Here is a 15,020-nt window from a genome sequence, read left to right on the forward strand (position 1 = left end):
GGGTGAGTTTCATGAAGGATTTTAAACTTTAATAAAAAATTTTAATAAAATTCATAGACATGTCCCAGCTCATGTGACACTGTCCCATGAGGGGACATGTCTTAAATTTTTTTTCTTTATCTTAATTTTTAAAAATCAAACTAATCTCCCTGATGCTTCGGGGAGATTTCTGCGCTCTTTCGTGCACATGCCTACTCCCCCTGCCCGCACAGGGAGCACTCAGCAATTCCGGGTGCGCATCACGCTGTGCGGTCCTAAACTGGCCCGCACACGTAAAATGGCAGCACACATCCGACCGCGGGTGGCGATCGGCTGCGCACACACCCGCCCCCATCCTACTCCCCTGACAGGAAGAAAATTCTCCCCCATGTGACTAACACTAACCCTGGTAATAGACGCAGTCCCCGAGATTAACTCCAATCCCAGTAATACACAGACCCTGTGATTAACACCAATATCAGTAATATACACAGTCCCTGTGAGTAAAAATATTTCCACTAATATACACAGTCCCTGTGATTAACGCTATTTACAGTTATATACACACCCTCTTTGATTAACACTAATCCCAATAATATACAGTCCCTGTGATTTACTCTAATCCCAGTAATATACACAATCCCTGTGATTAACACTAATCCCAGTAATATACAGTCCTTATGATTAACACTAACCATGGTAATACACCCAGTCCCTGTGATTAACACTAATCCTGGTAATTTACAAGTTCCTGTGATTAACACTATTCCCAGTAATACACAGTCCCAGTGATTAACACTAATCCCAGTAATACACATCCCTGTGATTAACAATAATTCCAGTAATACACAGTCACTGTGGTTACCACTAATCCCAGTAATAACACATCCCTGTGATTAACAATAATCCCAGTAATACACAGTCACTGTGGTTAACACTAATCCCAGTAATACACATAGTCCATGAGATTAACACTAATCCCAGTAATACAGTCACTGTGATTAACAACAATCCCAGTAATATACACAATCCCTGTGATTCACACTAACCCTGGTAATACACGCAGTCCCTGTGATTAACACTAATCTCAGTAATATACACAGTCCCTGTGAAAGCATTGATCCCAGTAGTACACACAGTCCCTGTGATTAACACTAAACCCAGTGATACACAGTGTCCCTTTGATTAACACGAACCCCAGTAATACACTGTGCCTGTGATTAACACTAATCCCAGTAATGCACAACCCCTCAGATTACCACTAATCCCATTAATATACTCAGTCCCTCTCATTAACACTAATCAATACATACAGTCCCTGCCATTAACTCTAATCCCAGTAATATACAGACCCTGAGGTTAACAATAATTCCAGTAATGTACTTTACCCCTGTGGTTAACACTAATTCCAGTAATACAAAGACACTGTGATTATCACTAATCTCTGTAATACACGGTCACTGTGATTAACGCTAATCGCAGTAATGCACAGTCGATGTGATTAATCCTTATCCCAGTAATACACAGTCCTTGTAATTAACACTAACCCCAGTAATATACATAGTGCCTGTGATTAACACTAATCCCAGCAATATAAACAATCTCTATGATTAACACTAACCCCGATAACACATGCAGTCCTTGTGATTATCACTAATCTCAGTATTATACACAGTCCCTGTGATTAACAGTAATCCCAGTAATACACAGACCTTGAGATGAACGGTAATCCCAGCAATGTACACAGTCAATGTAATTAACACCAAACCCAGTAATATATACAGTGCCTGTCATTAATAATAATCACAGTAATACAAAATCTCAGTGATTAATACTAATCACAGTCATACATGCATTTCCTGTGATTGACACTAATTCCAGTAATGCACAATCCCTGTGATTAACATTAATTCCACTAATATACAAAGTCCCTGCGATTAACTTTAATCCCATTAATATACAATTCTTGTGATTAACACTAATCTCAATATTATACACAGTCCCAGTGGTTAACATTAATCCCAGTAATACACAGACCCTGTGGGTAACACTAACCCCAGTAATACACACAGTTCCTTTGATTAACATTAAAATCAGTAATACACTGTGCCGATGATTAACACTAATCCCAGTAATGTACAGCCCCTCAGACTAAGACTAATCCCAGTAATCCCTGTCATTGACACTTATCAATACACACGGTTCCTGCCATTGACTCTAATCCAGTAATACACAGCCCCTGTGATTAATAATAATTCCAGTAATACACACCATCCCTGTGGTTAACACCAATCATAGAAATACACAGTTCCTGTGATTAACACTAATCCCAGTAATATTCACAGTCACTGTGATTAACACTAATCCCAGCAATATAAACAATCCCTGTGATTAACACGAAACCCAATAATATACACAGTCCCTGTCATTGACACTTATCAATACACACGGTTCCTGCCATTGACTCTAATCCAGTAATACACAGTCCCTGTGATTAATGATAATTCCAGTAATATACACTAACCCTGTGGTTAACACCAATCATAGAAATACACAGTCCCTGTGATTAACACTAATCCCAGTAATATTTACTGTCACTGATTAACACTAATCCCAGCAATATAAACAATCCCTGTGATTAACACGAAACCCAATAATATACACAGTCCCTGTCATTGACACTTATCAGTACACACAGTTCCTGCCATTGACTCTAATCCAGTAATACACAGTCCCTGTGATTAATAATAATTCCAGTAATATACACTATCCCTGTGGTTAATACTAATCATAGAAATACACAGTCCCTGTGATTAACACTAATCTCAGTAATATTCAGTCACTGTGATTAACACTAATCCCAGTAATACACAGTCACTGTGATTAACAACAATCCCAGTAATATACAAAGTGCCTGTGATTAACACTAATCCCAGTAATATACACAGTTCCTGTCATTAACACTAATCAATACACACAGTTCCTGCCATTGACTCTAACCCAACAATACACAGTCCCTGTGATTAACAATAATCCCAGCAATACACACAGTCCCTGTGATTAACACTAATCCCAGTAATACACAGTCACTGTGACTAACAACAATCCCAGTAATATACACAGTCCCTGTGATTAACACTAATCCCTGTAATATACACAGTCCCTGTGATTAACACTAATCCCTGTAATATACAGTCTCTGTGATTAACACTTACCCCGGTAATATACATACTCCCTATGATTTACATTAATCCCAGTAATACAAAGTCCCTGTGATTAACACTAAACCCAGCAATACACATGGTCCCTGTGATTAACACTAACCACAGTAATACACTGTGCCTGTGATTAACACTAATCCCAGTAATGCACAACCCCTCAGATTACCACTAATCCCATTAATATATTCAGTTCCTGTCATTAACACTAATCAATACATACAATCCCTGCCATTAACTCTAATCCCAGCAATATACAGACCCTGCGGTTAACAATAATTCCAGTAATGTACCTTACCCCTGTGGTTAATACTAATCCCAGTAATACAAAGTCACTGTGATTAACACTGATCTCAGTAATACACGGTCACTGTGATTAACGCTAATCCCAGTAATGCACAGTCGATGCGATTAATCCTTATCCCAGTAATGCACAGCCCCTCGGACTAAGACTAATACCAATAATCTACACAGCCCCGTCATTAACACTAATCAATACACACAGTTCCTGCCATTGACTCTAATCCAGTAATACACAGTCCCTGTGACTAACACTAATCCCAGTAATATTCACAGTCACTGTGATTAACACTAACCCCAGTAAGATGCACAGTCCCTGTGATTAACACTAACCCCAGTAATATGCACAGTCCCTGTGATTAACACTAACTCCCGTAATACACACAGTCCCTGTGATTAACACTAACCCCAGTAATACACACAGTTCATGTCATTAACACTAATCCCAGTAATACACACAGTCCCTGTGATTAACACTAATCCCAGTAATACTCTGCTCTCTGTATTAAAGAACCTCTCTAAGTGATATTCTAATTCCAGTCATTCACTCGAGGATTTTGAACAATGTAATGTTACCGTACCGCGATGCCTGATGTCCATTGAAGTTCCACATCTGGCAGGGGATTCCCTTCCTAGTTTTACTCACAACTCCTCTGTATGTTGTCCCATTTCCATGGTAACAGTCTGTGAAGTGACAGGATTCAGTATAAATCGGTTACTCTGCTGCTAGTTAGGAAGAATTTCAGAGCAATACTCTCAGGATGGCTGCTGCTGAAGAGTATGTATCACCCCTCCGCCCCCTCCCACTACCCCACTACAGTATAAAGGAAGACTTTCATTGATATAGCATCTTTCATGAGCATATTGTAGTATAAGGGTGTTGGCCATAGCAAGTGATAATGTGGGACTGGAGAGCAACATGAAGAAATGAAAACTGCCTTGAACAGCAGAATGGAAGAACAGCAGAACAAAGTTGAGGAACTCTGTTGAATTACAAGAAAACTCAAGACTAAGCAATTGAGTTTCTCAAAGAAAAGAAAAACCTGGTGAAGGACCTTCACACACTACAAGGATCCCTCATGTCAAAGTTTGTTCCTCTGGAAAGTTATGAAGAGAAGCAAAATGAATTTAATGTCACTCTGAACAAATTGAAGAGCCAGTTGGCAGAGAAGACTCAGCAATGTTCCATATTCCAGGAGGAAGCCGAGGGGTACGAGAAAGAGACTGCAGAGCTGAAGAAAACAGTTAAACATTTGGAAGAAAACGTGGGAAAACATTACATTTCCAAAGAGATAGATGAAGAAATGGAAAGCAAGTTTGTTAATGCTATGCATGAAAAAGATGAGTGTGAGAAAAATGTGATGGGGAAGTATGCAGAGGTCGAACTGCAAAGTGAAAGACTGCAGGAAGAAAAGGGAAAGATGAACAATTCTTGTGTACAGGAGCAACAAAAGGTAGGAAACCTGCAGCTCCAATTCAACAGTCAGAAAATGAGCTCTCTACCTTTTCTGCAGCATACCCAATTGAAAGAGAAGATGAACATGGTATTGTTAGGCTGAAGAAACAGCTGAATGAAAAAGAGGAAGCATTGAAAGGAAAAGCTGTAGAGCTTTCCAAGCTGCCAGTGGATATTGAAACCATGAGTAGTGCAATTACAGAACTGAAACAAGACTTTACTGGAGACAGACCTAGCCAACCATGAAACCAAAATGAAGGATAAAGGCAAAGCTCTGCTGCAGACAGAGAAAGAAAAGACAAAAATAAGATCAAAAAATGTAAACCCAATGCTGAAGAACAAGGAACTGGTAGGAAAAGCACTGGATGCCTCAAACGTACTGAGAACCATTGAGCTGTGGCAAAATGTAATGGCTGGAATGAAAATTAAGAACCCAGAATGTCAAGAAAAATTTGAACAGGTGTAAGAGAAAGTAGAAGTTCCCACAAAGGAGCATGAAGTGTCTTAGAAACAATTAGCAGATGTAGAATTAAAGAATATGGGCTTGAAAGGTAGCACAGAGGAATTAGGCTCTGCTAAGGCAAAACTGTTCAGTGTAGAGAACCAGCTTTCAAGTATGGAAGATGAGTTTACTAATGAAAGGTTAGAACTGGGTGAACTTCAAGTATCAGAAGACTCTAGTAAGTATTGTGAAAAATGCCCGGAACAGGAAAAGGGATTGCTGATGAATCAGAAACATTGGTTGAATGCAGAATTAACAACCAAAACTGTTGAAATTCTTGAACTTCGATCCAATCTGAAGAACCTGAAAGATGAGATATGCAGTGTAAAAGAGCAAATCCAGACTTTGAAAGCAGAAAAGGAAAGTTCTAAGAAACAGTTTGAGGATCTAACGAATTTTTAAAAATCCGAAAGGAATGGAACACCCAGGTGAAGTTGTTAAGCTTGTATAAGGATTCCACAGATAACTCAGAACAAAGACAACTGGACCCACCAGAGTAGATGCTGAGCTGAATAAAAAGATTAACCGGCTTGAGAAAGAACTGCAATATAAAGGAGTAAACAAATATTTGGCTAAAATTGTGAAACAAATGGAAATGAAAATTTCAGTTTTGAAACATCAACTGCCAGGAAAAACATGGCAGACCCCATGGAGGAAGAAAACATGAGTCCACTCTATCAATGAACAGAGTGAACATTCATTCTGGAAGGAACGGGACAAACCCGGTGTCTGAACAAAGCAAACGGGTTGTCGATAAAGAGAATTTCAATTCCAAACAGCGCAAAAAGCAAATCAGATGGTGACAACCAAGTACTGGAAATTCCAAATACTATGGGCAGAATCGTCCCAGATTTGCACTCAGTGCGATAGCGGGCGGGTAAAATGTCATCCCAAATCCACTGCATTAGTTATGTATTCCCGGGAAACAGGCCATTTCGATGGTGGATGGGCTCTCATTCGGCCGCCAGGCCATCGCCACACCGCTTCATCATGCCGGGCACCATATTTAAAGTCCAGTCGCGTGCATGCATCTCAGTGCTTCCAGCCCGAGACTACTGCGGGGAAGATGTCCACAAAAGGCAAAAAGACTGCAGCCCCCAGGTTTAATGATGCATCAATCGAGTGCCTTTTGGACGCCATGGAGGCCCACCATGATGTCCTCTACCCCCGCTCTGGCCGCAGGATGGGCAGCAGCATCACCAATCCAGCATGGAAGGCGGTGGCAGTGGTGGTCAGCGCCAATGCCCTGCAAACGAGGACAGCCACCCAGTGCCGCTACAGGATGAATGATCTCCGCTGTTCTGCCAGGGTAAGTCACTCTTCTCATCACTCTTAACTCCCACACTCACAAACCCATCACACATCCACAGGGATCTCACACCTCAAGGGACAACACCACTAACTCTCACACACACCCTCACATCTCCATCAGGATCATACCCACTGGAGCTCATGTCCTCATCCTGTCCATGGCTCTGCTCACCACACAAACATTCCACACAGTGCCATGTGTCCTGTTCACACTCTCTCCATCTGTTTCCATGCAGGAGAAGCCTGCTCACACCAGCAGGGAGAGATCCCAGACCGGGGGTGGAGTGGCCCACATTAAGCCCCTCACTCACTTTGAGGAGCAGCCATCACGCTGACTGGTGAGGACGGGGACCATGCCTGTGATGACGGTGAGGTCGGCAGCGAACACTCACCTGAGAATCCTGCAACGCATCATCCCTCTCTCAACACAACTGTGAGTGCTCTCTCTCCTGCTTTTGACTCTGCTACACTGCACTATTATCTATAATTTAGTTCACAGGGAGCTCTGCCAAGGGACTAATACCCTCAGCCAGCCAGCTCACCCCTTCCCCCTTCGCACCCCTTCACCCCCCAGAACCACTTCCTCCCCGCTTAGTCCTCCCACACTCTTGAATTACCCCCCTGTTTAGTCCCTCCCCCTTCCTGACTCCTTCTTCCACCCTGACTTCTACCACCACCATTAGTCCTTCCCCCCTCTTGACTCCTTCCAGCTTTACCGCTTCCTCCAGCCTTACTTCTTCCTCCTTCCTGACTCCCTCAGATACCCTTACTTTTTCCTCCAAATTGACTTCTTTCCCCTTCCCGACTGCTTCCTCCACTCTTACTTCTTCCTCCACCCTTACTTCCTCCCCTCTCCGCACTCCTTCCTCCCATGGACTCCCTCCCCTCTCCGCACTCCTTCCTCCCCCTGGACTCCCTCCCCTCTCCACACTCCTTCCCCTCTCCATACTCCTTCCCTTACACCTTACGACCCCCTTACACTTACCTCTCCATTTGCCATCTTCTGCCCCGTTACCCCCTCCACCCACCCCGTACTCCTTGCCCTCACTCCCATCCTCCCCCCGATGCTTTCATTCCCTCCCTCCCAACCTCACACCTCCCGACACCTCTTCCTCTCCCAGCTGATCCTAGACCTTCCTCTCCCACCCCCTCGATCATCGTTCATTGTGAGCGTCAATGGTGACTTTCCAACTCCCATGAACTGCTTCACAGCACAGCCATGAGAATCCACCCAGCATGCCATGGATATTCCTCTAGGGTCCCGTTGCTGTCGAGCTCCAGAATCTTCTGCTTTTTGAATGTCCACAATGTGAGCAAGGCCCTGGTGGGTGAGTCCCGACTTCTGCATGTCACACTTGTCAAGATGGATTCTGCACTGGCGTGTTTTCTCGCTGATGTGGTTGGACGATCCAGTGGTGGGCGGGGTGGTTTCCAGCAGCTGGGCTTACAATGATACGCTGGTTCCCGACGTCCAATGGCAGAAAAAGTGGCCACCATTGGCGGGCTGAGCGGATGATCGCAAACCGGTTTCCCGCCATCATGAAACCGATCACGCCATATTGTTTGCTCACACCACCAAACACGCCCGACACCAGCAGGCACAGAAAATCCCAGCCTACGATTCCAACTCTGAACCAACAAAATCTGCCCAAAGCCACTGAGTCTACCACTATTCCGAAAGTGACAAGAACAAGATCTGGAAGAATTGTAAAGCCTCCAGGCTGTCTGAATTTATAAAGTCAGAGGCTTGAGGGGGGGCGAGAAGGGGTAGCATGGAAATATGCTTGGGAAAATACTTGAGGGGGAAGTGTAGTATAATGGTGTTCGGCATAAAAAGGGTTAATGTGAGATTGGATAACAGTACTGTCCATATTATGATGTAGAGAGTCACATGATAGTGGACTGAGTACAGCAGTAGTCTAGCAGAAGCCAGCATAGGGAATAGTACCTAGTCAGGACTATTCTTAGAGATGTATTTAGTTATGAGTTGTTAATAAACACTTAATATTCAACCATATAAGCCTCCAGAACCCTTAGTGAGACACTGAACAAACCTTGCAACACACATGATATCTTAAAGAGCTTCACAGTCATTGAAATGTAGCCCTGGGCCTGATATAACAAACAGGGCAGCCAAGTGGCAATCTGATAATGAACAGATCATGTGATTTAGTGATGTTGGTTGAAGTATAAATTGGCCAGGAAATGAAGGAGATGCCTGCTCTTCAAAATAGTGCCAAGGGAAACTGCAAATCGTATTGAGCACAAAGTGAGAGGCCAGACAGTCCTCACTCATACAGTGCTCTCTCTCTCTCACTCTCTCGCTGTCTCTCCATCTGTCTCGGTCTCTTTCTCTCTCTCCATCTGTCTCTCTCTTTGTCTCTGTCTCTCTCTCTCAGCCTCTCTCTCTCTGTCTGCCTCTCTCGCTCTCTCTCTGTCTCTCTCACTCTCTCTCTCACTTTCTATCTCTTTCTCTCTCTGCCCCTCTCACTCTCTCTGCCTCTCTCTTTCTCTCTGTGTGGTAAAGTGGAGTGCTATGTACCTTTAAGAGAATGTGGTTAGTTGACCTCATAACCAAAAACAGAAACTTGACGATGAGAATAAACCAGATCAATTGACGGCAATCAACTGGTAAGCCAGCTACGTTACTTCGCCACTACCTCGAAAGCTGTTTGAAAGCGCAGTCTCCTCAGTCATCGAGTATGCCGCGGTTTGGGCATCTTGAACCATTCAACCCCGTCTCCAATGGCTGCTCTCATTATGTCGAATGCCTAGCATTCTTCTTTACCGCTAATGACATCGCGGGGGGAGGACGAGAATAGGGCGATTCTTTTGTCCACATGCGGGAGCCAAACGTATAGGCTGATCCACAGCCTCACGTCACCCAACACCCCCGACGTGAAGACTTTTGAGGAATTAGTAAACATTGTATAAAACCACCTGAAGCCAAAGCCCTCAGTCACTACGCAGCATTTTAAACTCAATTCGAGGAATAGGCTTCCAGGAGAGACAATCACTGACTATGTAGCTGCTTTAAAGGAATTAGCAGTTTGGAATGTCAATTAATGACATGTTGAGAGGCCGATTGATGTGCAGAATCAGGGACAATGCTATTCAAAAGCAATTCCTATCTGAAACTAATCTAGAGTTCAGTAAGATATCAGAATTGACAACAGCCATGGAGAGGCTGTTAGAGGCTCAGAGGCAATAAAAGATACACAAAATGGCACAGTCCATCTTGTAAGGCAAGAAGGGCCGGTAACAAAAGGCACAAAAATGTCAGACTCTGTAGAAAGGCGGGGAACACCCATGGTGTACAGACCATTGAAGAACAACAGTAACACAGTGAAACCCACGACATTAATGAGAGAAATGCGTCCAGGCAGCCTGCAGGCGACTGACAGTTCAGAAATATCGAATGCTTTTTCTGCCACTGCAATGGTCACATAATGTGGCACTGTCAAGATAGGCTGAGACAGCATTTTAAAAACAAAGATAGAAATCATGAAATCTGTCTCGTTGAAAAACCAGAGGAAGCAGAATCTGACAACGATCCATTACACAACCTGAAAGTGGGGAGCACTGAGCCAGTCCAGGTAGTCATTAGAGTCAATGAACAAGATGGAGGTCAATACTGGGGCATCAATGTCTGTCACAGGGAGAACATACGTTCAGACACTTGAATAAAGGAGTCCATCCTTTAAGTTTGGAAGAATCGGGCACTAAATTAAAAACATATACAGGTGAAGAATTAAGAGTGAAAGGGATATGTCAAGGCCTGGTGCAATATGGGGATTAGTCTGCAAATTTACCCCTTATAGTAGCAGCTGGGGCAGGCCCCAGTTTAATTGGTCACAACTGGCTCAAAAAGATTAAACTGCAATGGGCTGAGATTTTTCAAATCAGAATGAGAAACTTACAGGAATTGTTACAAAAGTACGCTTCCATTTTCAGTGAGGAGCTAGGAAGGCTTTGTGGGCTACAAGCCAAAATCCACATAGACCCTAATGCAACCCCCAGATTTATCGGAGCCAGACCAGTCCCTTATGCTCTACCGAACAAGGTTGAGACTGAGCTAAACATGCTGGAAAGTTGGGTATCTTACAACTGGTGCAATTTTCCGAGTGGGTGGTACCCATAGCACCCGTACTGAAGCCAGACCAAAGTGTTTGCTTATGTGGTGACTATAAGTTAACTGTAAACTGAGTGGCCAAACTTGATAGACGCCCTATACCGAAGATTGACCAATTATATTTGAAATTGGCAGGGAGCATCACATATTCAAATCTCAACATGAGTCACGCCTACCAGCAGGTAAAATTGGAAGAAGGCTCCAGGGAATACGTGACCATCAATACACATCGAAGATTGTATCAATATACTCGACTGCCCTTTGGGGTCTCTTCGGTGTGTGCTATTTTCCAGAGTACCATGGAAAATCTGCTTCAAGGACTGCCCCATGTGTGTTGTTTATCTGAATATTGTCCAAGTCACTGGACTGACAAAGAACAGTAAGCTAATTTGGAGGAGGTGCTGAAATGCTTCTCACAAGCGGGGGTGCGTTTGAAGCAAGAAAAATGTCTTTTCCAAGCCAAAGAGTTAGTTTACTTGGGGTGACATGTAGGACCTGCATCCCGTGGATGAAAGGGTCAAGGCTATTCGTGAGGCACCTGCACCAAGAAACACTACAGAACTAAAGGCCTTCTTAGACATGATAAACTACTATGGGAGATTTCTCTCAAATCTATGACCCGCACTGGCATCGTTATACACATTGTTAAGAAAAACCATAAATGGATTTGGCAAGGTCCGCACCAGGAGGCATTTCTGAAGGTAAAGCAATTGTTAAGATCATCGGCCCTACTGGTCCATCTTGACCCAAAGAATTGATCTTAACTTGCTTAACTTAACCTACTCCCCTTATGGCGTAGAGGCTGTACATTCACTTTGGATGGTGGATGGCTCCGAACGACCCATTGGTTATACATATCGCACGCTCAGTGCTGCAGAGCGATGATATTCTCAAATCGAGAAGGAGGGTTTGTCTGTTGTGTTTGGTGTTCAGAAATTCCATCAATACCTTCATGGTCGCCATTTTCACATTATATCCGACCACAAGCCTCTGCTGGGATTATTTGGAGAGGATAAGGCGATACCCCCCATCGCATCTGCTCACATCCAGAGCTGGGCACTGATATTGGCTGCTTACGAATACACTTTTATTCACCAACTGGGAAGCCAGAACGCACATGCGGACGTGCTGAGCTGCCTCCCCCTGCCAGATAACAACATGAAGGTTCCAATTCCCCAGGAACTTGTCTTAGTACTAACTTTTTTGGATTCCTCCCCTGTCCAGACCAAACAAATCCGTGAGTGGACAAGCCGAGATCCACTTTTATCTCACGTCCGAGAGCAGGTGTTGAATCGATGGTCAGGCGAGCCAAACTCTGATGACATGAAGCCCTATTTCAATCACAGATATGAGCTCACCTACCAGAACAGCATATTGCTCAGGGGAATTAAGGTTATTGTGCCCCTGAGAGGGCAAAGGCCATTACTGGCCGAATTACATAGCACTCACTCTGGCATTAGTAGGATGAAGATGCTTACGCGCAGCTACTTGTGGTGGCCAGGGATGGACGCGGACATCGAAACCCTAGTCAAAATTTGTCTTCAATGCCAGCAGGTACAAAAGCTACCCCCACTTAGCTCCATTGCATCCCTGGGAATGGCCTGGATGGTTGTGCGCCTCCACGTCAAACACGTAGGGCCCTTCTTGGGCATGATGTTCCTTTTATTAATAGACGCCCACTCCAAGCTGATGGATATCTACGATGTCCAGTCACCCACGTCTGCTGCCAACTAAATTTGCGACAGAGTTTTGCAGTGCACGGGTTACCAGAGGTGCTTGTGTCAGACAACAGGACTGCATTTACCAGCGGGGAATTCCACAGGTTTATAACCCTCAACAGAATAACTAACATCAAAACCTCGCCTTACCACCCGCCTCTAATGGTTTGGCTGACCTTTTAAACTTTTAAATCCGGAATGAAAAAGCTGGACAGGGATTTCATCAGCACCAGATTGTTACGGCTCCTGTTCGCATACCGGACGACACCACACACGGCCACCGGTATTGCTCCCACTGAATTACTAATGAAGAGATGTCTTCGCACCCGTCTAACTCTTATCAGGCCAAATTTAGTAGGGAGGGTGGAGAGAAGCTAAGAGGCCCAAAAGGCTAGACATGATGGCCATAAGCATGAAAGAAATTTCATGGTGGGAGACACAGTTCTCGTGAAGAACTTTGGGGATGGGCCCAATTGACTATTAGGAAAAGTGAGTGCCGTGACAGGACCTTTCTCCTATTATGTGTTGGTAAATGGCCAAATAATTAAACAACACGTGGATCATCTGAAGAGAAGAGAGACAATCCCGCAAGAAGGAATGCCACCATCATTTGCGTCTGTACCATACGTGGAAGAAATGTTGCACGATTTGAAAGTACTGGTGGGGCCTGTTGGACCTGAGTCAGTCAAAGACACAAACTTGCCCACTTCCATTGAAGAGCCTGGTGGACAGTTGACCCCTGAGAAGGGGGTCTCGGAAAAACTGGCCAAGGTTGTTGAACTACGACGCTCGACACGTCCCAGGAAGCCTCCTGAGAGACCTGACTTGTAAATAGTTATTCACGTAAATAATTGGAATGTTGTGAATCTTGTCAGTTGTACTTTCTAGTAAAGGGGGAAGGATGTGGCAAAGTGGAGTGCTATGTACCTTTAAGAGAATGTGGTTAGTTGACCATGTGACTGTATTGACCAATCGTTACATAGCGTAGGCTTCTTTGGTAACTGTAAGTCTAGACTGGAAGTGATTGAAGAAGCACTCATGGTGTCAGTGCTCTGTTCTTAGTTCCAATAAATTACCAGTGTTTGTTCAGTTAATCGGTCTCTCTGCCTATATTGTTTCAAGCACCAACTAATCTGCTAGTATCAAGGGGCAGCTAGCGTTCACCAGACAAAGCGAACCTGATAACCAAAAACATAAAACTCTGTCTCAGTCAGTGCTTCTCTGTCTCTCTCTCAGTCAGTGCTCTCCCTCTCTTTCTCTGTCTCTCTCTCTCTCTCTCTCTCTGACTCTCATCTCTCCCTGTCTCCCTCTCCGTCTCTCTCTGTCTCTCTCATCTCTCTGTCTCCCTCTCTTTCTGTTTGCGTGCCTCTCTCTCTGACTCTCACTCTCTCTCTCCCTCTCTGTCAGTGTGCTCTCAGGTGCTGTTCTCAGTCAATGCTCTTGTTCAGCGTGACCTTGGACAGCCCTTGGACAGTTACAGTGATACATACACCCCTTGCTCCGTTCAAGTTACCTTCAGGTTCAATGTCATCATCGCAGCGTTCAAGCTGAAAACAGAATGCGGTCCGGACTCTTTCATCCATTGTGAAACACCAAGGGGCTTCTGACCCATCAGGATTTCGGCAATAATTCTGCTCCAACCCCCTGGAACAACAGATTAGATTCAGGTCTGGAACCCCAACATTATTTCTGGACACAAATGCAGTCTGTAGACTTTGACCCTCTCAAGACATCCCAAAGCATCTGACAGCCAATGAAATGGTTTTGAAGTCTAGTCACTGTTGCATAATAGGAAGCACAGTAGCCAATTTGCATAAACCAAAGTCCCACATGCCGCAATGTGATAATCAGGACACTAAGAGCGGGATTTTCTGGCCCCACCCATTGCCAGGGTGGTCCGGTCCCACTGAAAGTCAATGGAATTTTGGCTGGGCTGCGGAATCTCCCACAGTGGCTCCTGCAGTGATGGGGCTCCAGCCGACGTGTTTTAGTGATAGTGGCTGAGGATTACTGACAGGACACCAGGGAAAACTACCCTAATGCCAATGAATCTTCTGCCTCCACCTGAGAGGGTGAATGGGGCCTTGGTTAAACATCTCTTCCAAAAGACACCATCTTCAACAGTGCAGCACTCCCACAGTACTGCACTGGGAGCTCTGGGCTGGATCATATGCCTGACCTGGAATGTATATTGAAAAAAATCAAAAGAATTATAATCATATAGAGGTGCCTAAGAGTAGAATGTACTGTTTGGGGGCAAGTCAAAATTTATGGCACTTGCTGTAATTTTCATATTGAAAAGCCTTGCAATGTATTTTTACAAATATTATGAATAAAGCGTATTTTTGAGAAAAAAATGTATTGGACTGAGTTATGCGTTTGACTCCCTGGAGTGACACTTGAA

The 15,020-nt window shown here is 44.2% G+C and overlaps 1 protein-coding gene across 3 annotated transcripts in view; it reads right to left on the reverse strand.

Annotated features, from left to right (window-relative positions):
- Window positions 1-15,020, reverse strand: part of mst1 (macrophage stimulating 1) — a 225,434-nt gene that overhangs the window by 60,519 nt on the left and 149,895 nt on the right. For 2 of the 3 annotated variants that reach the window (XM_078543850.1, XM_078543849.1), the window contains exons 9-10: window positions 14,130-14,260; window positions 4,079-4,181 (exon numbers count right to left, since the gene is read on the reverse strand). In XM_078543850.1, the coding sequence (XP_078399976.1) occupies window positions 4,079-4,181; window positions 14,130-14,260 (234 nt within the window). The remainder of the gene's footprint in view (window positions 1-4,078; window positions 4,182-14,129; window positions 14,261-15,020) is intronic. The other variant, XM_078543851.1, reaches the window with a different exon arrangement.

The sequence above is a fragment of the Cetorhinus maximus genome, chromosome 6 (assembly GCF_964194155.1).
Source record: "Cetorhinus maximus chromosome 6, sCetMax3.hap1.1, whole genome shotgun sequence".
Lineage (NCBI taxonomy): Eukaryota > Metazoa > Chordata > Chondrichthyes > Lamniformes > Cetorhinidae > Cetorhinus > Cetorhinus maximus.